Source organism: Excalfactoria chinensis, chromosome 2 (genome assembly GCF_039878825.1).
Source record: "Excalfactoria chinensis isolate bCotChi1 chromosome 2, bCotChi1.hap2, whole genome shotgun sequence".
Classification (NCBI taxonomy): Eukaryota; Metazoa; Chordata; class Aves; order Galliformes; family Phasianidae; genus Excalfactoria; species Excalfactoria chinensis.
The window spans coordinates 10,642,716-10,666,656 of NC_092826.1; the positions used below are offsets into that span (position 1 = coordinate 10,642,716).

At 41.7% G+C, this 23,941-nt stretch overlaps 1 protein-coding gene across 1 annotated transcript; it reads left to right on the plus strand.

Annotated features, from left to right (window-relative positions):
• Positions 1 to 6: 6 nt before the first annotated feature.
• On the plus strand, positions 7 to 22,365 carry WASHC5 (WASH complex subunit 5). The gene is made up of 29 exons (XM_072328936.1): positions 7 to 142; positions 649 to 951; positions 2,877 to 3,022; positions 3,805 to 3,889; positions 4,126 to 4,226; positions 5,012 to 5,204; positions 5,498 to 5,650; positions 6,391 to 6,504; positions 7,027 to 7,198; positions 7,721 to 7,848; positions 8,466 to 8,595; positions 10,131 to 10,243; positions 10,758 to 10,924; positions 11,482 to 11,557; positions 12,193 to 12,303; positions 12,418 to 12,558; positions 13,948 to 14,028; positions 14,690 to 14,791; positions 15,406 to 15,585; positions 16,242 to 16,366; positions 16,723 to 16,885; positions 17,574 to 17,676; positions 17,791 to 17,870; positions 18,393 to 18,496; positions 19,437 to 19,566; positions 19,684 to 19,780; positions 20,704 to 20,857; positions 21,117 to 21,204; positions 22,005 to 22,365. The coding sequence occupies exons 2-29, from the start codon at positions 766 to 768 to the stop codon at positions 22,059 to 22,061; spliced, it is 3,480 nt and encodes a 1,159-aa protein (XP_072185037.1). The 5' UTR covers positions 7 to 142; positions 649 to 765; the 3' UTR covers positions 22,062 to 22,365.
• Positions 22,366 to 23,941: the final 1,576 nt, after the last annotated feature.

Here is a 23,941-nt window from a genome sequence, read left to right on the forward strand (position 1 = left end):
CGACGGCGCCGTCATGTGATGGGGGCCGGGCGGCGCCCCGCGGAGCCGTTCCGCTGCCTGCCCGCCCGCGCTCACCTGCTGCGGCCACCGCTCCCCTCGGGCGGCTCTCGGAGCTCTCCTCGCTGCCTCGCGGCGGGGCCCGGTGAGCAGGAGCGGCGCTGGGGCTGGCGGTTGCGTTTAGTGGTGAGGGGGAGCCGGGCCTCGCCCAGCGGCGGACCTTTGAGCCTGGCGGCGCGGCTGGGCGTGTGGGGTTGGGGCTCCGAGTGCCCCGCGCTGCCTTCAGTGCGGCGGCTGGCGGGTGACCGCATCGGGCGCTGTGTACGTGATGGGGTGGAACTCGGTGCGTTCTTCTTCGTTTTACCAAGTGCTTTAAGTGGGGCGTTGCCAACTTATTCGCCTGCTTTGCAGGGGGCCGGACTCGGATGATCTCTGAAGGCCCCTTCCAGCCCCTACGGTTCTGTGAAAGATGTGTGTGCTTATAAATCCTCATAGAATGCGCTATCGAAAATATCATAGAGTCATTAAGGTTGGAAAAGACAGCTGAGAACACCTGATCCCACCGCTGACCCTTCACGCTATCCCTTTAAACCGTGTCCCTCAGAAGCTGGGTGTGCGATGCTCACAGTGTGTCTGGCCCTGTTTTCACAGGTACTGTTGATGGAGCAGCCCGTTTTCTCATTAGAATTTCTTCATCAAATGACCTAAAAGCTGACAGTCAAAAACAGGCAACAGGACTCGTGCTGTGTGTGCACACCCAGCTCCACAATGGTGGATTTCCTTGCTGAAAATAATCTCTGTGGTCAGGCGATTCTTCGGATCGTGTCCTGTGGAAATGCTATCATTGCAGAGCTCTTAAGGCTTTCCGAATTTATCCCCGGGGTTTTCAGGCTGAAGGACAAGGCTGATCAACAGAAGTATGGAGACATCATCTTTGATTTCAGTTACTTTAAGGTAAACCCCTTTCTTCTCTTGGTAAACTTCTCTGTAAAGCATTGTTGTCCTGGTAGAATGTAAGGCTTACAAAGCCAATACCTGACTATTGTGCTTACTGCTAATAAGCTTCAGAATTGACTGCAGTGACCTGTTATTGCTGCAGTCCCTCTGTACTCAGCACTCGTGAGGCCTCACCTCGAGTACTGTGCTCAGTCCCTACAAGACAGACATTGAGGTCCCGGAGTGTGTCCAGAGAAGGGCACAAATCTTATGGGGAGCAGTGGGAGGGAACTGAAATTGTTCAGTCATAGAAGAGGAGAATCAGGGGAGACCTTATTGCTGTCTGCAACAGCCTGAAAGGAGATTGTGGCGGGGTGGGAGTTATCCTCCCAGTTAACAGTGATAGGCTGAAGGGTTTTTAATAGGCTCGTGTTGCACCAGCGAAGGTTCAAGTTGAATATGAGGAAAGAATTCTCCCCAGAAAGAGTGATGAGGGATTGGCACAGGCTGCCCAGGGAGGTGGCGCAGTCCCTGTCCCTGGAGGTTTTGAATAACAGGGTAGATGTGGTACCGTGGGACATGGTTTAGTGGGCGTGGTGGTTAGAGTAGATGACCTTCATGGTCTTATCTAACTTTAGTGCTTCTGTGACTTGCTTTTTGCTTTGTGCTTACCAGAGATTTACCACACTGAGGTAGTAACTGGGATATGCTTGCATAAAAACACTCCAGTTTGGGACTGTCCTTCATTTTGTATAGTTTTGGTCATACTTAGTCTAATCTTACTCAGTTCCAGTGAGAAGGAGTCTGGTGAGTGCTCTGTTCTCCGGCACGTGGGCCGGATAGCAGTATAACTAGTGCCCACACATAGTTTGAGTGCTAGAAGGGAGTTACAATTTTATGTATATTATGTAGAAGAACAGTCTTTCAGAATGTATGATGAGTCATCTGGCCTGTGAGTTTTGGCAAATACTGCTCATATAAGACTTGAGTTGTGGGTTTTCTTCTCAGATGTTATTCCTGAAGTAACTTTAAATGTTGCTTTCACCACCAGGTTCTGAGCCTGTGCAGTGGGTTGGGTTTTCTGGAGCAGTGCTGTGGGCAGTATGCCCATCTTCCTTTGGTTATCTGTAGCTTATTCTTTGCAGCTGTGAAAGCTGCTTCTCACTTTCCTGTTGGACAGTGCTGTGATTGTTCACTCCCTGGAACTGTCACATGTGCTGAATCAACAAATGAAGAGCAGTGAGCGTGAAAACTCCTTGTTTTCCTTACATCTTGCTAAAAGCATAATCCCTCTATCATTCACCAGCATGATTTAGAAGGAGCTGCAGAGGCAGTGGAGTTTGACTTTAGCTGGTTTGTACATTTATATACGTGTTAGTGGTACAGCAGTATTGGAAAGGAGGACAACTGATAAGAGCTGTCAACTTTGGGCACTGGCTGGGAGCCTCAGATGCTGAAAACCTGAAGCACAAATGATTTCACAGATACCTTTAGATGTGTTTGATTAGAATATTTCTAAAATTATTTTTGTTTACACAAATTACTTGTAAATTTAAAGCAGAAAGGTATGATTGGTAAGACATGCCATTATGGTAACCAGAAGACTGTTGAACATTAAGGAAGCAAAGCAGCACAGCTGCTTTTCATAGTGACTGTGCTATGGCTTCAGATACATCAGTCTTATCCAAAGTGTTAACCATCTTTTTCCATTGCTTACATAAAAGAAATCATATCTAAAATCATTGTAAAAAAGTGTAAAACTCCTCTTTATGGAATATATTTTCAATCATGAAGTAGCTTGGAAAACTGCAAGCTCTTGCTTTAGTAGGAAAGGTTAGTTCTGTTGTAACTGTCACTCTGGTAGTTGTGTATTTTGTGTCCTAGTGAAAAGCGTTATGAATGCAGTCAAACGTTGTCTCTAAACATAAATGTCTTTCTTGTAGGGGCCTGAGGCGTGTGAAGGCAAACTGGAAGCGAAACCAGAGTTACTCGATTTAGATGAAGAATTTCGTGAAAACAACATTGAAATATTGACAAGATTTTATCTAGCTTTTCAGAGTGTACATAAATACATCGTTGATTTAAACAGGTATAGTATTGTAAATGCATGTGGAATTTCATAAAGACTTGATTTTTGTGGTCTTGCAAAACAACGTGCCGGATCCTGGTGGGTTTGGTTTTGTTGTTTTTTTTTTCTTTTTAGCTTTCCTCATCGTTATTTTCCTAAACTTAATTCTGCAGTGGAGTTGCCTTAAATTTACTACACCTGCCTGCAGATGCAATAGGAAAAGTTCATGTAATAAGGAAAAATTCCAGAGAACCTTCTATCTAAGGTTTGCTTTTGCTATTGGTTTTGTATGAAAATATTGGTCTGATGTTAATACATGATTTTACTGGAAAGCCCTTTACTAGCAGAAATACTCTGTTCGTCCGGATGAACATTCTCTGTTCTAGCTCCGCCTTTCAAATTGCAGTTGATATTAAATTTAACATGTTTCTAGGGGATCTTTTTGGGATAACCTGAAAATATGATATTTCTGCTGTATTTTGCACTTCTGGAGGAACTTTTCCTTCTCAGTACTTTGCTCTCAGGCTGTTACACTCTCATATGGTTATTAAGAGGATCTTAGCTGGAATTTATGGAGTCTAGTTCACGTAGACCATGTAGAAATGAGGGATATTTTCCCAACTGCTTGGCTCTAACTAGTAGTTCAATGCAGCCTCTCATTCTGTACTTTGCTGCTGCTTGTACTGCTGTGGGAGCTGTTCTGTTGTCTCTGTTGGCTTTCAGAGGAATTTGGTCAATTGAGTTCTGGGGAGACATTTTGAGAGTAAAGTAGCCAATTACCAACTCTTTCTTATGGCTCCTAGATATTTAGATGACCTCAATGAAGGAATTTACATTCAACAAACATTAGAAACGGTCCTCCTTAATGAAGATGGAAAACAACTTTTAGTAAGTATTCAAAGATGTTGTAGTAGTAGAAAATGAACTGATAAGTGCAAAACTAGAGAACAATTACAATTCACCAAGAACCCCGTAATGCTGTGGCTTGTTTTGAGGAAGACAACAACCATAAGTCTACAGCCTGCTGTTTCTCACATCCTATTGACTGAATAGTTGATGTTCTGTTAATTTGTCAACACTTGTTTGTCTTTTGATGTTCCTTCATTCTTGCTTTTCCCAAACAGTGTGAAGCACTCTATCTGTATGGAGTCATGCTACTGGTCATTGACCAGAAAATTGAAGGAGAAGTCAGAGAAAGAATGTTGGTTTCCTATTACAGATACAGGTAACCTATTTTGGCATTCAGAAGTACTCACAGCTGAAAGAATGTAATATTCTATGTAATATGATAATTCTGCAGAGTTCACTGGCTATCAGCAGGGCTCCTTGCATTAGCTGTTGTTACGGGTCTCACTGCAAAGCTGGAGCAAGAGACTTGAAGTCCACTGGCAAACTTTCAACTTAAGCTATAGTACCATGAATGTGAGCTGTGAAGGTAACACAGCTTCCCAGATGAGAAGCTCTGAATATCTATATGGAAAATGCACTGCAAGTCAGACTTCTTGTAGTTACAGTCCTAGATAAGTTAAATCAAATATGAGATTTCTGGATTGGGCTGACAGCATCATTTTGTGACAGGTAGAATCTTAAAGGTTTTAAGTGAAAATCCTTTCACACGTAATGTAACTAGAAAATGGGCTATGGTATGCCTATGCTACTTTGCTTGCATTTATACTTCTCAATATATATTGGAATCTCAATGTGAACATGTATCAGTGTCCTTGTTTAGTATGGTGAGAACTTTATTAGTGGGCTGAACATCCAAATGTCCCCCAGACCTTAACATCGAAGCTAGGTTGGATGGGGCTCTGGACAGCTGGAACTGGTGGGTGGCAGCTCTGCCCGCAGCAGGGAGGTTGGACCTCGATGATCTTTAAGATTCCTTCCAAGCTCTGCAATTCTGTGATCTGATCATTTTTCTTGGAGGAAGAACATTGCTACAAGGGAAGTGGAAGGAGGAAATCATTAGGTCACACAGCTCAGTTTTTGTTCCTTCCTTTTGTAAAACAGTGCTGCCCGGTCCTCTGCGGATTCCAATTTGGATGATATCTGTAAGTTGCTTCGGAGCACTGGATACTCAAGCCAACCTGGAGCTAAAAGACCTCCAAACTACCCTGAGAGTTACTTCAGCAGGGTACCCATAAGTGAAACATTCATCAGCATGGTTGTTGGTCGCTTGCGGTCAGATGACATTTATAACCAGGTAAGTTATTGTGAGATAAAAGGGATCTAAAACTGAGTGCCAAATATTGAATTAGTATTGTAACCTGTAAAAGTTAGCAGACGTCTCCACAGTCAACTTCTATATTCTGTAAAATATGTCTGGTAAATACACCGCATTTCCAGCTTACCAGCATATCCTCCTTATCTTGTAGTATGCTATATGCTGTATGTGGTTGATGGATGGGCGGTACTTTTTAAACTGCTTCATGATACTTGCAAGTGCTTGATGTTGCGTTATGTTATATTCTGTTTTATTTTGGTCTCTGTTCCCAGGTTTCTGCATATCCATTACCAGAACACCGCAGCACTGCCCTGGCTACTCAGGCTGCTATGCTCTATGTGATACTGTATTTTGATGCTTCTATTCTTCACACGCAGCAAGCGAAAATGAGGGAGATAGTGGATAAATACTTTCCTGATAATTGGGTAAGATATAATTTGGTTTTAATTTTTTTTCTCTGGGTTTTGTGTTATAGAAGCAACTTACTTAATTTTTACAGTATGCTTTCCAAGCCCCCCCACCACCACCAAACTGGTGTTCTCCGTGCATCTGTTCTGATTCTTTTTTGGAGCAATCTTACTTTGTTCAGAATGAGGCACTCTGAGTCAATCCTTCTGGGTAAGCAAGGACTGCTGCTCTTTAAGTGTAACAATTACTGTTGTAAATGCTTAAATCAGGTGTATTCTGATACCATCATGGTGAAGTGCTTCATAGAAAAACGTAGACTGGAAGGTCTTCTAGCTTCTGATGGTGTCTTCTTTACTTTTTCCTCTGTACTTCTGGTCTGCATCTGGCTTTGTCTTACCCGTAACTTCCATTTAAGCAGAAGAAGCCTGCAGTCAGACCTCTTAAACCTTTTTTCTATGTTAAGTAACCCAGCCCCCTCAGCCTCTGCTTCCATGGCGAGTCCCATTCTTGTGGCCTTCCAATCAATTCATTCTGGTTTGTCCACGCCTGTTGTGTACCAACAGGCTCAAATACAGACACATTACTCTAAATGGGACCTCAAGAGGGCTGGCAAGAAAGGAGTGGTCACTTCCCTCAATCCACTGGCCACAGTCTGAATGGTGTAGTGTGGTATATAATTAGTCTTTATTTTCATAAGGCCATCTGCTGTTAATGCCTATAACATATCACTTTCTAATACTTCTTATTTTCTGCCTAGGTTATTAGCATTTACATGGGAATCACTGTAAATCTAGCAGAAGCATGGGAGCCCTACAAAGCTGCTAAAACTGCCCTCAACTACACACTGGACATTGCAAATGTAAAAGAGCAGGTACATAAACCAGATTTCAGTATTTTTAGTAAGATTTCAGTCTGTGTAATCATTTCAGATATCTCTTTTCTTTTTCTCATGTATGGAGTTGCTTGGATTTTACTCAAGTAGAATACTTTGAGGAACTTTTTATCTATAAGAAGGTTAAAAATACTTCAGAGTCTCGAATTCTGGTCCTCCTAGCATTGCTTGTTTCACTTCCTCTTGTGGTATTTAGTTCCCTTGAGAGTTTCAAGGTTGTGACTTGACAGAATAGTTGCTGGTGCTCATCAAGGCGTTGTTCAGTATTGGCATATCTTAAGCTAACTATAGTGTTTGGTCTGTCCTAAGTAGCTGTTTTAGAATTGATAGTAGTAGAACAGCTAAGATAGTTTTAGACGATGCGTCCCAAGCTTGTTTTGGGAGTGAGAACACTTTTCTTACTTTGTTCCCATTAAGTTCTTGGAAGCTCCAGCCACTTTGTACATAATGCATTCCTTGAGAGACAAAGATTATATTGATGCCAACATTTTATGTTCTAAGGCGAACAGGTATGCTGCAGTCACTGAGCGAGTGCACACTCAGGTGCAGCAGTTTCTCAAAGAGGGCTGTCTAAGGGAAGAGCTGGTGCTGGACAATATTCCCAAGCTGCTGAACTGCCTGCGAGACTGCAATGTAGCAATCCGCTGGCTGATGCTTCACACTGCAGACACAGGTAAGACCTCGTGCCAGACTGTTATTTCAGAGTTGACTGTCCTGCTATACTGATGTTTCATCTTACGTCCCGAGAGAAGTTCACTGTGTGCAGTCAGCAAAATGTCACCTGTTCTTTTTAGTGGCTTATTGAACTGTTATTTTGCTATCATGCTCCCAAAATCATTATCTGAAATAAACATGCATGTATTTCCTTATTATGTGAGATGTGTTGCATCTCCGTGCATTTTCTACAACAGTCTTAAGAAATGCTGATCTATGGGCTTCTGAATAAGGAGTGCTAAATTCATACTTGGTTTGCAGAAGCCAGCAAAGGAGTTTCAATGAAGCCAAAGCAATCCATAAACCTTTACTGTTCAAATGCACGGCTATACAAAGGTGATAAAATCCATGTAAATGCAGGATAAATGGGGATGAATCTATGAGACCAAATAGTTTTTGCTTTCAAGCTATTAAATACAAGTTTATTTACAAAGATTGAAGAGTTCGGCCAAATTCTATACTGTTGTCCTTCCTTTTTCAGCTTGTGATCCAAATAACAAACGTCTTCGCCAGATAAAGGATCAAATTCTAACAGACTCAAGGTACAATCCCAGGGTTCTATTCCAGCTTCTCCTGGATACAGCTCAGTTTGAATTCATTCTGAAAGAGGTAACGTGCAACTGCAGTAGGAGTACATTTATTACACAGGATAGTTGGAAGGAATGGATTACTTGCATTTAATCATGGACTTTCTGTAGAGAGCTGCAAATGACTGCTGACTTTTAAGGTCTTCTCAGTACCTGGCAGTTTTTATTCATTCTGAGCATCTTTGTATTTATTGAGAACTTTGCACAAACATCCTGATGGTAAGCAGTGCTAATTCTTTTAGTAGGTCAAATATCAAAGACTATGCTGAACTCTGATTATATGCTATTTTGGATAGAGCATCCCTGTGTAGGCTGATGACTATGTGAGGTATAAGTCTACGTTCAATCAGTCTCTTCTAGTATCTCTAATAAAAAAAAGATACAGGGTATTCTATAACTGGCTGAAACACAGCAATATCTGCATGTGTACGTGCAATTGATTTCTATCACAGGATGGTCATCTCACTGACTGTACTTTTCAGTGCTTTTAATTTCGTTATTAATATTCTGGTCAGGTCTTGAAGTCATGCAGCCTTCCCTGTAAGTCAATTCTATCGGTTTCCAGTATTTTATTTCATTTCATTTTCTTTAGTGTATCTTCTTGCCTGTTTCATAAGCCAAATGCTTTGTTTTCAATAGATGTTCAAGCAAATGCTGTCAGAAAAACAGGCAAAATGGGAGAATTACAAAAAGGAGGGATCTGAAAGGATGACTGAGCTTGCTGATGTCTTCTCAGGAGTTAAGCCTCTCACAAGAGTTGAGAAAAATGGTAATGACAGAAAACTGAACTGGGGGAGGGGAAAAACTGTTTTTATTTCTAAGCTAATACTGAAAGAAAATAGATGAGGTTAATAGAATCATAGAATCACAGAATGGCTTGGATTGGGAAAGATCTTCAAGATCATAAAGTCTGACCGCAACCTGACCATACTACCCTAACTAACAACCCTATGCTAAATCATGTCCCAAAACCATCCAGATGGATTTTAAACACATGCAGGGATGGTGACTCAGCCACCTCCCTGGGGAGCCTATTCCAGTGCTTAACAACCCTTTCGGTAAAGAAGTTTTTCCTGATATTCATCCTAAACTTACCTTGCCACAGCTTGAGGCCATTTCCCCTCATCCTGTCACTTGTCACCAGTGAGAAGAGACCAGCCCCGCTCTTGCTGTAAGCACCTTTCAGATACTGTAAGAGAGCAATAATGTCTCCCCTCAGCCTCCTTTTCCCCAGACTAAACAGCCCCAGTTCTTTCAGTCTCCTCACAGGGCATATTCTCCAAGCCCTTCATAGGCCTTGTTGCCCTTCTATGGATCTGCTCCAGCACCTCCATGTTCGTTCTGTACTAAGGTACAGGTAATAGTGATATACAGATAATACTGATAACACAGTTATGAATGTGCCTTAGATTCCACTGAGGTCTCTTACATGGTGTGTTGCTTAGGTTTACTCTGTATGTTCCATATGTAAGCCTTTGGTTAGGTTCCTAATATTTAGGTGACTATATATTTCAGTCCAGTTCATATCAGTTTGTTTAGAGGTGGCAGGTAAGGTTAAGAAATACCATTTCACTTTTCCACATGTAATGGAGTTCATGTTATTGTATTCTATGTAAAAAGGAGTGGAAAGATCATTAAGTATGGGGATGCTTCAAGGTTTCCTAGTTGTAACCTGGATTTCTATTGCATCAGTACTTTTTTCAAAGCTTCTCTTACTTCTCTACTGAATTTCTCAGCTTCTCCAAGGAAACTCTTTAAAAGCATGAATCTGTTTTTCCAAATTTCTTGCTCTGTGTCTTTGAAATACCTCTTTTTTTTGTTTCAGTTGGTGTGAAGGTATTAGATTGCTGTCTAATCTGATCACAAACATTGCACAAAGCATCGGTGTAAGGGCTGCTTGTAGCCAAAACACACAAATTGTAACTGTCAAGGCAATTGCCATTATAAAGCCATTTATTAAATGTAAATTCATGATTTAAAGGACTTCTTTGTACAGATTTTATAATGCCAATTTGTTTCTGTAGTTGTTTTGTTGTGTTGCATGATATTCACCTGAGTGTTTGCTCTTTTAAAAGTCTTTGCATTGAAAGGCTGGTCGTGTAAAAAGTGAGATGAAGACTTTGCAAATTTGCAAATACTCACCTTTATATATAGCAATTGGGGCTTATTGGTTTCGGTTTTTTTGGGGGTATCCTAGTGGGTTGTTTGGGGGTTTTTTTGTTACTGCCCAGCAAGTTCCCTGCATCATTACTTCTTTACTACCCATGGAAAGATTTGATTTAGTTTTCTCTTGTTCTTGTGTAGAAAATCTTCAGGCTTGGTTCAGAGAGATCTCCAAGCAAATAATGTCTCTTAACTATGACGATTCCACTGCAGCAGGCAGAAAAACTGTGCAGCTGATACAGGCGCTGGAGGAGGTATGGCAAAGACATGTTAAGATAAATGATGATTTACAAAACAGATCTTCATTTTAACAGTAAGTGAAGTCTGTGTATCTTTGCGGTTTTGTATATATGGTCATCAGAATAGCCCATAGACCTCATGATTGTAAATGAAGGGAAGCAGCATGAAAAAACTGCCACCTGTAGCTGAGCTTTAGTGGGGATTTCACTGAATTCAGTACAAAATGTTATTTGTCAACATTGCTTATTATTTTATAAGAAATTCTGAAATTCAGTTGAACTTAGTGAGGATAACATTGAAGGCAAAATACAAATATTTTGTTATGTGTGTGTTAATTCTCTTGGCTGTAAGAGAATCCCAGTACATTTCCTGCAGTAACTTCACAAAACTTCTTATTGAACACACTCTAAAGTAGGCCACTGTAGTACTGTATCACTGTCTGAAGAGATGTCAGGTTAATGGTTTCTGTTTTTATCACTGTCTGGACCAAAAAGGGAATTTGTGTTGCTGTTCTATTTGTAAATACAGGTCCAAGAGTTTCACCAGCTGGAAACTAATCTACAAGTTTGCCAGTTTTTGGCTGACACGCGCAAATTTCTACATCAGATGATCCGAACTATCAACATTAAAGAAGAGGTCTTGATCACCATGCAGATAGTTGGCGATCTTTCTTACGCGTGGCAACTAATTGACAGGTATCCCAGCAGGAGGCGTTTCTTCCAAGTCATAGAATCATAGAATCACCAAAGTTGGAAAAGACCTAAAAGATCATCCAGTCCAACCATTCACCTATTACTATTAGCTCCCATTAACCATGTCCCTCAACACAACATCCAATCGTACCTTGGTGAAGGATGGTGAAGGTGAAGCTTCACCATCAGTGGTGAAGCTGTCTCCAGCCTCTAGTCTGGCTGTGTGTCCCATAAGTTGCAAGGGTTCTCATTTCAACCAAAAACAGATTGGGGAAAAAAAAAAACGTACAGAACTTCTTCTCCACAGTGTGATTTTGCTAACCTGATAGTTCATTATCAGTCCCCAGTGACTCTGGCTTTTGCCTCCATCTCCCCCATCTACTACTTTAACTACTTCAGTAGGTTTTTTCTAGCCAGTAACTTTTCAGACCAGAATCTTGTTTTAGTGAGGTTTCACAGATCTCCTATGCCATTTCTGGATTACACTGTTGCTAATGACAGATGAGTTGAAAATAGATTCAGGGGAAGGAGCTGATTTGTTTTCTTTGTTTCCTACTCAGCTTTACATCTATTATGCAGGAAAGCATAAGAGTCAGTCCCTCTATGGTAACTAAACTGAGAGCTACTTTTCTAAAGGTAAGTATGAAGGTATATGAAGGTATTTTAACGCTGCAAGTCAGTGTTTGTTAAGTAGGCTTTAAGACTATAAAGTCACAGTTTAAATCACTTTTACCACTATTTTCTGTATTTAGCTTTTTTTAATATAAAATTACTGAGTTAACCCAAGTTTAGTTTTACCAAAGATAAAACCAAATAATGTATGTTTCTCTATAGAAGCTGTAACATTGCTGCTGTTAGACAAAACAGTCTCATCATCCAGCCTCAATGCATTACAGTAACTTGGTGCAGACATCACTTCCAAAGATTGAGTTTTTTGCATGTGTATCAGAGGAGACTGAGGATAGGCTGGTTTATGCTGTTTGTCTGTCACGATGAAGATTTGGCATCAAACAAAAATATTGTCTGTAGAGTTAACTATAGGAAATAGCACAGGGAGGGGGGAGAGGGGAGTAAAATCATAGGGAAAAATAGCTCATGCAGCTGGTAGAATGAGGAATGTGGAATACTGAACTTCTTGACACTGTAATGAAACACTGCTATTTGGGAAGAATGAAGTACTTTGAGTTGTAGCTAAAGAGCCCAGGCATGAAAGTCACTTAATTCTTATTAGGAAAGCAGTCACGAAGTTAAAATGTTCACTTTGTTCCTAGCTTGCTTCTGCTCTTGACCTGCCGCTCCTCCGTATCAATCAAGCAAACAGTCCTGATCTTCTCAGTGTATCACAGTATTATTCTGGCGAGCTGGTTTCCTATGTAAGAAAGGTAGGCATTTGAAGAGATGTCGGCTCGTTCTACGCTTACTTTTGCACAACTTCTGATTTATTATTCTTTTTGTATAATGTAGTGACTGTTTGTCTCATCTCTCTTTTTACAAAGGTTCTACAGATAATTCCGGAGAGCATGTTTACTTCTCTTCTCAAAATAATAAAGCTTCAGACCCATGACATTATTGAAGTGCCTACACGCCTTGATAAGGATAAGCTGCGAGATTATGCTCAGCTCGGACCACGATACGAGGTGCAGTTAAAACAGGGAATTCTTACAAATCATATTACATAGGGTAGCCAACTGTGGCCTGACTTTGCATAGGTACAACTCCACAGGGTTATGCCTTTAAAAGTGAGATTGCATGTGTTGACTGAGAATTCAAACTGATGTGTGTTATTAAATGTGAATATCACAGCTCTCCTGAAGGCAGATGAGTAACTTCCCTTCTGTTTGTAGAAGTCTAATTTTTGATCTTGTAGAAAAGGAGAGAAAAACTAAATCTATTTTATGAGGATAAAGATTCTGGGGCTTGGGGGCGGGGAGCACCAAACAGACCAACAACATGAGTCTGAAATGGAGCCATCACACTTTGGAATGTGTGTTCCAAGAGAGGGAGAAAGTTAGACTGAATAAAGCAGCAGGGTTAGGCTTTTCAAATATGAACACAGACTGAAGGTGTGCTGGTTTGATCAGATGAAGAGTCTGCTGTTGCTGATTGCTTGTTGTGGCTCTGTGGTGTCTTCTGCACTGTTATCAGTCTGGGAGAGTCAGCAAACATTTTTAGTCGAAGATTATGAGGAGCAGAAAAATCTGAATAGGCCAGTAATTGTCCCAAATAATATATCCTTTAGTTCTCCGGGTGTCAGTTAGGATCCGTCTTTTTCCAGCAGTTTTTCTCAGAATACTCACTTGTTAAGAGTTTTAAACTGTGGTCTCTAATTAAGCTGATATTCGGATCCAAGCACTGGGTTTAGACTTGCCCATTAAATTCAGTAGAAGCTTAATGGGGGAAGGGAGAGCAGGGAATGGAGGAGTCAGTATTCCATAATATTTGTTTAATTTTAAGGAAGGAGGGGAGTAACTACTCGTCTTGCATAAAGCTTCTCGCTTGTGGCTTCTGAAGAACTGCATTGCATCTGTTCAACACTGTAGATGTCTTAAAGGCAAAAGACTGGCTTTTCTGAACTCTGAGCATAAAGGTGCCTACCTAATAATTTAAAACGAAGTGAATGTGCTGCAGTATTTTGTCAGTGGAAATATTGAAGTGGATTCATTGCTAGCAGCAGGTTTTATCACAGCTTCAAGCTGTTCCCCTAGGCCGCTCAGAGACACTGATTTGATGTTCTATACACATAATGCAGCAGGTCACATCTCCCATAATCTTTGTAGAGCTTCTGAGTAGTGCCTGTTCTCTCCTACTGGTAACATACCTATATCAATCTAATTAAAAGAAAGGTTGTTATCGCACTATGAAACTAGAACAAGATATAAAATTGGAAGTACATCAGTGCAAATCACATTGATCTACAGCAGGAAGCTACCAAAGCTACCACTGCAAAAGATGTGTAGCTTTCTGGGGCGATTATTTGTATCTGTTAAATCACTTGAATAACTTTTTATCCTCTTTTTCTATTAAAGGTTGCCAAGCTAACCCATGCGATTTCAATTTTCACTGAAGGTATCCTCATGATGAAAACTACGTTAGTTGGTATCATCAAGGTAATGTTCCTTTATTTCAGTAAGAAAAAGTCACTTGGTGACAATTAGCACTTGAGCACAAATACTTCTGCATATTAGGCAAAACTTAGATAGAAGATTTAAAGAAAAGAAAGGAAACCCAAGAAAATATGAGCTTGCATATAGATCTTCAGACAGGTGGTAGGCATGGCATGCAGATTAGAACTGTGTTATTTAGGATCATTAAGAAGCTTCAGTTCTCCTTGTAAATTAACCTTAGTTGGTATCTTTTTTCCCATTGCAAAAATGACTGCAGACTTTCCTGAAGAGCTGCTTCTTCCATTGGCAACCACTGCTCTTCCTATACCTTTCAGGACTCCAAAAGCAACCATTCTTGCAGCAGTACAAAGTTCTTAATACGTTCTGGTCTTTATAATTGTACAGCATTCTTAATGGGTCATTAACAAACATTGAATATGGGAACAACAAACATTTGTTATTCAACTTAAAGGAACTGCTTATTATCTCACAGAGGTACCTTAAGTATTTATCATCTGGACAAGCAGCTGGTAGGAAAGTGTGTCTGTGAACACTCCTTTCTTATTCCAAAATCAATATTTAATGTAGCTCTTGGTAAACCTAATATTCTTTGGTATTTTTGATACCTTTCTGATTTTCAGAGAAAAATGTTTCTTCTACTTAGGTGGACCCAAAGCAGTTACTAGAGGATGGAATAAGGAAGGAGCTGGTGAAACGGGTGGCTCTGGCTCTTCACAGGGGACTCATCTTCAATCCTCGAGCCAAGGTGTGTAGGAGCTTGATTTTATTAGATTTTGCATGTATCCCAGCTTTTCTGGCAACTCTTTATTGTACTCCCTTCTAGGAAATAGTTTTCTATATAGATTTCCTTCATATAAAAAGGTAAATTTCTCAACTTCTTAAGGGTAGTTTGAAATGCCTCGCTTTATGTTAGAATTAATGTATAGACCAGTAAGAGTGCATAGAATTCGAAGACCTATTTTTATTCTGCTCTAAGGGTGCTTTGAATTGTGAGTTCACAGTTCAGTCCTTGTGGTGATTCATGGCAACATGCCAGGCAAAGAACACAAAAAGAAACAAGCAGAGTAAGAATTATGAGTCCTTTTGTTCCTGTCCAGATTGTCAGATCTCTCTTGTAGATCAATCGATAGTAGTACTCAATCCTGCAAAAAACATTATATTTTTCCTCCTGTTCCTAAGAAGAACCACTTGAAATGTCAGACAACCTGTGACACATTTCCCAGTGCCTTTTTAGTTCTGGCTGGAGCACAGTGAAACGTGGGGAGCTCATGGGTCAAAAAGGCATTTAGAAGTCTTGTATATTTTCTTTGTATTCTACTTGTTCACCATTTTACTTTTATCATCTTCTTCTCTCCTTAGCCAAGTGAACTGATGCCTAAACTGAAAGAAATGGCAGCAACAATGGATGGATTCCATCGATCGTTTGAATATATCCAGGATTACGTCAATATATATGGCTTAAAAATCTGGCAAGAGGAAGTGTCTCGTATTATTAACTACAATGTGGAACAGGAGTGCAACAACTTCTTAAGAACAAAGGTGCCAGTCAAGAACAAGAAGTCAATAAATGTTCTTACAGGGGAATGTTGAAGTTTGAGTTATAGAACACTTGTAGTCCATCATGCACAGTCTTTATAGCTGTCTTCAACTAAATATGATACCTATCGTGAAAAAACATCTGCACCTGGCTTTTTCTGAATGATTTCAGCATCCTCGGTGCATTAGAAATAGATGATACATGAGAGTAAGGCACCCCAAAGAGAGGAGTGTTCTATTATCTTTTGTAAGTGGGTGATATCCTTACTCTCTTACTCAAAGGAAACATAAAATAAGTAAAGGATCACAATAGTCTCTATATCTGTAGTTTGCCACCTGCGTGCAGGCTTAGGTAGATGCTGTAGTTGCCAGATCTTATGGCATTTCACAACTAGAGGGGTGAATAGATTTTCATTTAGCTAACAGAACAGCGGACAGTTTACCACAGAAAGAAGCAGATTAAATTCTTGCTAGGGGTGGAAGCAGTTTTCTCAGCCTTCACTCTTAACATTTGCTTGCCCTTTGTCATAGGATTCATTCTTCTCTTTATAGTGTTCTGCTGTGTATGTATGACCTACTGTGTTCTACGTACTAATTGGACATAAAACAATTTTGATAGCAAAGTAAAAATGTAAAATGCTCTAAAACTTATTTTTCAGATTCAGGACTGGCAAAGCATGTACCAGTCTACTCATATTCCTATACCAAAATTCACACCTGTAGATGAATCTGTAACATTTATTGGTCGTCTTTGTAGAGAAATCCTGAGGATCACAGACCCAAAGTAAGTACTGTGCAGCACAAGCTGTATTAAATCTGCTTGCATTAAATTGGTTCAATTCCACTGTATTCAAGGGAAATATACAACAGATGGTTTTTATCTGACTGACATAGCACCGTATTTATCTAAAACTTTATCTAAAACGTATACTAAAATTTACCTGATCTGCCTTGTACCTTTTAAATAGTAGAGTAGAAAAGTTGTGATTTTAGTAATAGAAGCAAAGCAAAGTGGAAATCCTTCAGAGAGAGAGAAAGCTCTCCAGTGTCTACCTGAAAGAGATAACGCGTTACTCGGGTTATCACAAAACCTGTCTGCAGCTTGTTCTGAAATGTGTTATTTTTTCAACTCTTCCTTAGAATCACGTGTTATATTGACCAAATGAACACCTGGTATGATGTCAAAACTCATCAGGAAGTAACCAGTAGTCGTCTGTTCTCAGAGATACAAGATACTTTGGGTACCTTTGGTCTCAACGGTTTAGATCGGCTGCTGTGTTTCATGATTGTAAAGGAGCTGCAGGTATTTCTTGTACTTTAGTTTCTCAAGATTGCATTGCTTTCATTGCTGAGTACCTTTGCTGGTGAAGTGTAAGTTCTGTTGACTTTTGGAAGTCAATTTGACTTTTGTGATTTCAACCCCAAAGGTAGAATATCAGTTACGGATAGAAGACTTGTTGCTCTAGAGTAAATGGAGCTAGTTAGTGTAGGTTATGCATTACACAATGCCTCTCAAGCATCAGTTTCTGCCCGTGCATGCTCAAATTTGACCTCAGGTCAGGTTTAATTTTTCTGTCTAGATATCAACAAGAAGATTGGACTGTTTGAGTCCACTGTGACATAAATACAGTGTCAGTTCTTTACTGTGCCTATGATGCACATGAGCGTAAGCAAGTCTTCCTTTGAAAGATCTAGTCCTAGTTAAAGATTTTGAATCAGATAAAATACTGATGAAGAGTTCCTCCTTGGCAGTTGAACACAGAATGGTCTGCAGCGGGTTTATGCATTGAGGAGGTGAATCTGTAATTGTCCTAACACTGATGAATGTAATTCAGCAAAGCAAGTGGTCTGACTCCAGGAGTCCAGAACTCTTCATTTGTGGAAATACTTTCCTTGCTTCTCATCCAGCAGCAAAAGAGTGATGCTGAAAATGCGGTCGTGCCATTAAGTGCAGCACATGTGAGGGTTTTCCTTGTCTTTCTTTTCTTTAGAACTTCCTCAGTATGTTTCAGAAAAACATATTACGAGACAGGACAGTCCAGGATACATTAAAAGCACTTATGAATGCTGTCAGCCCTCTCAAAGGAATTATAGGTGAGTGCTTTCTGGTTAAGATGGAAGAAAGCTGTTGTCTCGGTGCACTTGCATTTATTTCTTTTACCTCTTCACTTTTTTATGTTTGTTTGTTTTTGTTTTTTTTCTTCTCAGCAAATTCAAACAAGGTTTACTCTGCAGCAATTGCAAAAACTCAGAAGATCTGGACGGCATATTTAGACTCCATAATGAAGGTAGGCTGACACTGTTTACTGATGCATCGGATCCACCCTAAGCTTTTGGTTATGCTTATTTTACAGTGCTGTGTTATGTTGGTAGAATTCAGTGTCATTACAAATGAAGCACAACCGGATTCATGAGAGCTCCTGAGCTTCCGTCATATACGCAGCTTAAAGTCCATAAGCTCCCCATGGTGTGGTGCGAATGTAAATGTACTAAGGCTGCAGTTTTGAGCAGTAGTGTGCCCTGAACGTGCCATGTTCACACAGAAAGCAGTCTAACAAGCTGCCTCACTAACATGCTTGTTTATCCTGCCTTTGTTATGATGCTTTTTCAAAGTTCTATGAATGCTTGTTTGTGCTATTGAAAAGACCAGGGGAAGAAAACGAATGAGGTGTAATGAGGATTTTGTGTGTTCTATTTTACTGTGAACTGTATGTTGTTACTCTTGAAGATTTCCCTTAGTTTGAATGTCTTCTTCCCCCACTGCATTCAGTAAAACACACCACTTCTTTGTTTCTTGTTTGCACAAACAGGTTGGTCAGATGCAGATCTTAAGACGGCAGATTACCAATGAATTAAATTATTCCTGCAGGTTTGACTCCAAGCACTTGGCTGCTGCGTTGGAAAATCTCAATAAGTAAGAAGTAAAACGTGTTGAAGGGCTGCATGTACTATTACTGCACTGTAGTTGTTCGGATTGTTGTCAGCTAAACAGCTCTTGAAATCTGTATTGTGGCAAAATAGGGAGTCTGACCAGTCTGGATACTTCCAGGGTTGGGACATACACAACTTCTCTGGGCAGTCAGTGTCAGTACCTCACCACCCTCTGTGAAAGAATTTCTTCCTAATTTCTAATCTAAATCTACCTTGTTTTAGCGTAATGCTCTGTACCTCTTTAGGTACTAGAAAGCTGCTGTAAGATCTCCCTGGAGCCTTCTCTTGTCCAGGGTTAACAAACCCATCTCCCTCAGCCTCTCCTCATAGACTTCCTCTGGGCTTCTTCCAACAGATCCACATGCATTCAGAGCTGGATGCAGTGCTATAGATGGTATCTCACAAGAGCAGAGGGGCAGTCACCTCTCTTGCTCTGATGGCAATGCTTTTGATGCAGCCCAGAATACAGCTGGCCTCTTGGGCTGCAAGCACACATGGATGGCTCACATTGCGTTTCTCACAGACAACACCCCTAAATCCTTCTCATTAGGGCTGCTCTCAGTCCGTTCTTCACCCAGTTTGTATTTGGGCTTAGGATTGCCCCAACCCAGGTGCAGGACTTGCACGTGGCTGTGTTGAACTTCATGAGGTTTGTGCATCTCGAAGGCTGTCCAGGTCCCTCCAGCATGTTATGCACAACGTACACTGGATGATAAATAGGAACAATGAAAGCGGTGTTAATTTCTAAACACAACTGTCTTTGTAGAAAGGTTTAAAAACAAGGTTGTTTAGTCTTGCTTGTAACCATTGGCAGGTTTTGTGTATGTAAAGAGTTGTATAAGAATGCGATGTGTCATCGTGTGAGGTTTATTTCTGCATAGTTCAAGTAAGTGTTTAATGCAATTAACTGCTTTCTCTTGCAGAGCCATACTGGCTGATATAGAAGCACATTACCAGAATCCATCACTGCCTTACCCTAAAGAAGACAACACTCTTCTGTATGAAATCACAGCTTATCTGGAAGCAGCTGGCATTCACAATCCATTAAATAAGGTCAGGCTGACATTTGAGTGCTTGATGTAATTTGCTTTTCTCTCTTTCACGTGTTGTTAATTGAGGGGGAACGTGTTATGGAAAACCTGTGCCCTTTTTGTTTTCCTCTCTCCTCAGATCTACATCACAACAAAACGCCTGCCGTATTTTCCCACTGTCAACTTCCTGTTTCTGATCTCACAGTTTCCAAAACTTCAGTACAGCAAAAATTTAGGTACTGTACGGGTTATCTACTGTCTGAATCTAATGAAAGCCTACGTGAAATCATCTGCCAGCTCCCCCTTAGCTGTGTGGTTCAGCATGGTGTCATATGGTGTAGGATATCCCCTTGGCCCATTTGGGTCACTGTTCTGGCCCTGTCCCTTCTCAGCTCCTTGTGCTCCCCATGCAGGGCAGCATGAGAAGCTGAAACATCCTTGGCTCAGTGTAAGCACTGCTCTGCAGCAACAAAAACATCAGTGCTATCAATATTATTCTCATCCTGAATACACAGCTACTACATGGCAGCTACTAGGAGGAAAACTGACTGTATCTGAAAGGTGCTTACAGTGAGAGCAGGGCTGGTCTCTTCTCAGTGGGGACAGGAGACAGGATGAGGGGAAATGGCCTCAAGTTGCACCAGGGTAAGTTTAGGTTGAATATCAGGAAAAACTTCCTTACAGGAAGGGTAGTTAAACACTGGAATAGGCTCCCGAGGGAGGTGGTCGAGTCACCATCCCTGGATGTGTTTAAAAACCATTTGGATGTGGTGCTCAGAGATAGGATTGAGTGGAGGGTTGTTAGTTAGGGCAGTATGGTCAGGTTGAGGATGGACTCAATGATCTTTAAGGTCTTTTCCAACCTGAGCAACTCTATGATTCTATCCTAGCTGAAACCACGACTTAGTAAAGCAAAATAAAGTGGTGTAAGAAACAACATCCAAACTTCTGCCTTTGCCATTGCACCCTATGCCTTGGTTAATGTCCCTAAGCCATTTGCTGTGAGAGAAATACAGTTGTGACGTTGGTTTTTGACTTTAGTGTGGACAAGCAGAACAGGAGGCCCAGAAAAAAATCTCATGAAAATACATAACGTGTTATGGCCCCAGGAATAGGCAGCTTTATAAACATGTGCTTTGGGGTATTTTTTTCTGTGCAGGCATGGTGTGCAAGCGGCCAGCTGATCAGATTGACTGGCTGCCCTTAGTTCTGGGGCTCCTCACCTTGTTGAAACAGTTCCACTCCAGGTACACAGAGCAGTTTCTGACTCTGATCGGTCAGTTCATCCGTTCAACGATGGAGCAGTGCGTCAGGTATCCACGGTTCACTTTTCCTTATGTCACCTCCATTAAGGGCTTCTGCTGCTTTTTCAGAGTGTTCTTTTCTTAGTGAAGTACATTTGACATAATAATACTGTTTGACTTGAGTCTAAGATTAAAGCGTGTCTCTTCTTGTAATGGAATCACACGGTACATAATGGAGAAAGGATTGTGTGAAGCTTGGCATTTTTATAGAGTGTTACACAGGGAGCCACGCGGTAAGATGGTGGTCTTCATGTTTGCTTAACATTAGCCAGAAGATCCCAGAGATGCCTGCAGATGTGGTGGCTGCCCTCATGTTCCTGGAGGATTACATTCGCTACACAAAACTACCAAGGAAGGTAAGAACAAATTCCCTGTCTCCTGTGTACAGCGCTGGGTGTGCTGCCCCCACTGAGCTGCACTGCGTCTCTACATCTGAACACAGCGGCGAGAGAGAACTCAGGGAGCTGGGGGATGCCCATAGGAGACGTTAATGGATGTGGCAGCTGATGGTAGAACAGTTTCTACACCAGCTTGAATCTGCCTGGATTCGTTTCAGACCATTCAACTGCTACTAGTGTAGCAATATTCTGAGTCTAAGGCTGAGGGCTGTTCAGGAAGTCTGAGTCTCTGTCCCTTTGTTGCCTTGCCTTCCTTCCAGAGAAGCAGGGCTTCCTGGGCAGTCCTATATTTCACATACAAGGGAAGTTCTGAAAGTCTTTGCTCGTAGAGAGACTTTCTCTTAGATGCAAAGTGACTTAATGGCCTTTGAAGATGAAATATCATTTACATATGAGATTACGAATAAGGCATAATCTTATCTGATCGAGTCCGTCCCTCAGTTAAGAAAAGTTGCTGATTCGTAGCTGTACTTTGGGCTAGAAGGGAGACTCTTCCAGTCTCACCCTCATTCCCCACCTCAGCCTGGTGCTGTCTGGAGAAGCAGCAGAGTGTCAGCATTCCTCCAGTTTTAATCTCACCTCTGGGCCCACCAACCTCCCACAGCTCTGGGCTTGCTTTACTTTACATGCCTGGCACGGTGCTCCTTCCTTGTTCAGGTCAATGGGCTCACATGCTCAAGTGGTAGATTAAGAATGCAATGTTAACAGAGAAGCAGAACACAAATGAGCAGTGAACCTGACCAGCTCCTTTCCTTTAGGTCGTCGAAGCACATGTGCCCAGCTTCATATTCGATGAATTCAGGACTGGTCTGTGAATAGGGAGAAGGACCAAGGCTGAAAGAAGGGACTGAAGATGAGAAAAGTGCAGCTTTTTCTGTGCTTTGAGACAGCTGCAGGTGCTGCCTCAACAACTCTGTCATTCATGCTCGTTTCAATCTTGGCGTGATCTGCGCTGAATCTCATCCCCGCACCACACATCTCGTACTGCACATTATAATGGTGTATGCAGTTGTTTACGTATCGATAATGTAGTTTTTTGTTCTAAGTAACTCTTTGTGAAAACTGGACTTTTGTATCGCAAATGAGCAACGCAATTGGAAATAAAGAGATTGAAATGTTTGCCGCGACTGGTGAGTCCAGTTTCCTTGTTCAAAGGATGGACTGAGCCTTTGTTATTAAGGCGGTTGTGACTGATTTCATGTTTCAGGTCATGTTTGAGTTCGCTCGGGTTGCAGCTTAATGGCGATGTAAATTACTACTGTAACTCAGTGAGCAGAAAAACCAACTGTGAGGAAACCATTAAGGGAAATGGGGGTTCACAGTTCAAATGTTCCTGCCTGGGAATGATCGTTTCCATGTTGGATGAGGCCTTGGGCAGCCTGAACCAGTAAGGGGCCACCAGCCCATGGCAGGAGTTGGGGCAGGGTGGGCTTTAAGCTCGTTCTGACTGTAATTCCATGAAATACGTTACCAGGAGACAGAAATGCTATGCACAAACAAAAGCAATCTGGGTACAAAGAAAACCACAGTAAATCAACACATCCTGTTTCCACTGCCGCGCCATTACCTGCAGTTCCTGGGTTACAGCACAGCCACAGAGGAGGCCCAGCTGTCAGCTTACAACACCCTTCAACACAAACATGGGAGAGGGGACAAGGGAGAGCAGGGAGCCCAGACACCCCAAGGCAGTAAATCACCCCTCTTGCCCGCGGTTTGTGCCTGCAGAGGGATGCACACTGCAGTGCCATCGTTGCCAGTGAGTGGCATCTCAGTCTGGCACTGGATGAAGACCGAGCCTCACATGCATCAAAAAGCAAAGCAAGAGTTGCTTGAAGCCTGGCTCCCAAACCCACGTGCTCTCTTTACCATCTCTACAGCCTCTGAAAATGCCCCCAGCGAAGCCTGGAGCATCACATGCTCCCGCTGCGACGTACAGCTGCTGGTGCAAAGGTTCATTTCATGCTGTGTTTCCCCTGTTTTTTTCCCCTTTATCCCTACACTGACAGCTCCCAGTGCTGTCCACAGATGTTTGGAAACCCTCATAACATCGCTGGCGTTGCACACACACTGTCACAACCTGATTGTAAGCAAACTCAAGAGTGCCTGTTCAAAACCAAATCGCTATTAGGCAGAGCTTGGGCAATACAGATGGGGAACAGCAATTGCTGCTTGTTGGTACTTGCTCCCTCCCCAAATACACTGCAGGTAGCAGTGCCACAGTCTAACTGTAAAGCTTCCCGTGCTCCTCAGGTGTTAACACATCGTTCACGCCTGCAGGAAACGATGCTTTTCTAAAGCTGCAGAGCAGAATATGTAAGGCTCTGTTCATGCACTTCCCCAGAGTGGCACTAAAATGCCTGAGATTTCTAACAACGCATTTTACCGCTACTGACAAAGAGACGATCAAGGTATGAACTCCAAACTCCAGCAGCTGGTGCAAAGCTAACCAAGCTCTCTGCTTCAGGTGATAAGAGGGAATGGGGGAAAAGAGAACTACCACTGCTCTGCCTTCTGCTGAAGCAGAGGTCAAACACAAACCCAGAACAGAGGAGTCACTCCTCGCATGGAACCCAGCACCTCACACCTGCAGCAGCAGCTGATTAGATGCAACTAAGAAGCCTCTTCACCCCATTGATTTTCCAGTGACGTGCACATTAAAAGCAAACAAAAACACAACAACAAAAAAACAACAAAA

Coding starts and splice junctions, on each gene's coding strand:
- WASHC5 (XM_072328936.1), top strand. CDS start 766: ATGGTGGATTTCCTTGCTGAAAATAATCTCTGTGGTCAGGCGATTCTT. Junction 952..2,876: donor TTGATTTCAGTTACTTTAAG/GTAAACCCCTTT, acceptor TCTTTCTTGTAG/GGGCCTGAGGCGTGTGAAGG. Junction 17,677..17,790: donor CCCTCTCAAAGGAATTATAG/GTGAGTGCTTTC, acceptor TTTTCTTCTCAG/CAAATTCAAACAAGGTTTAC.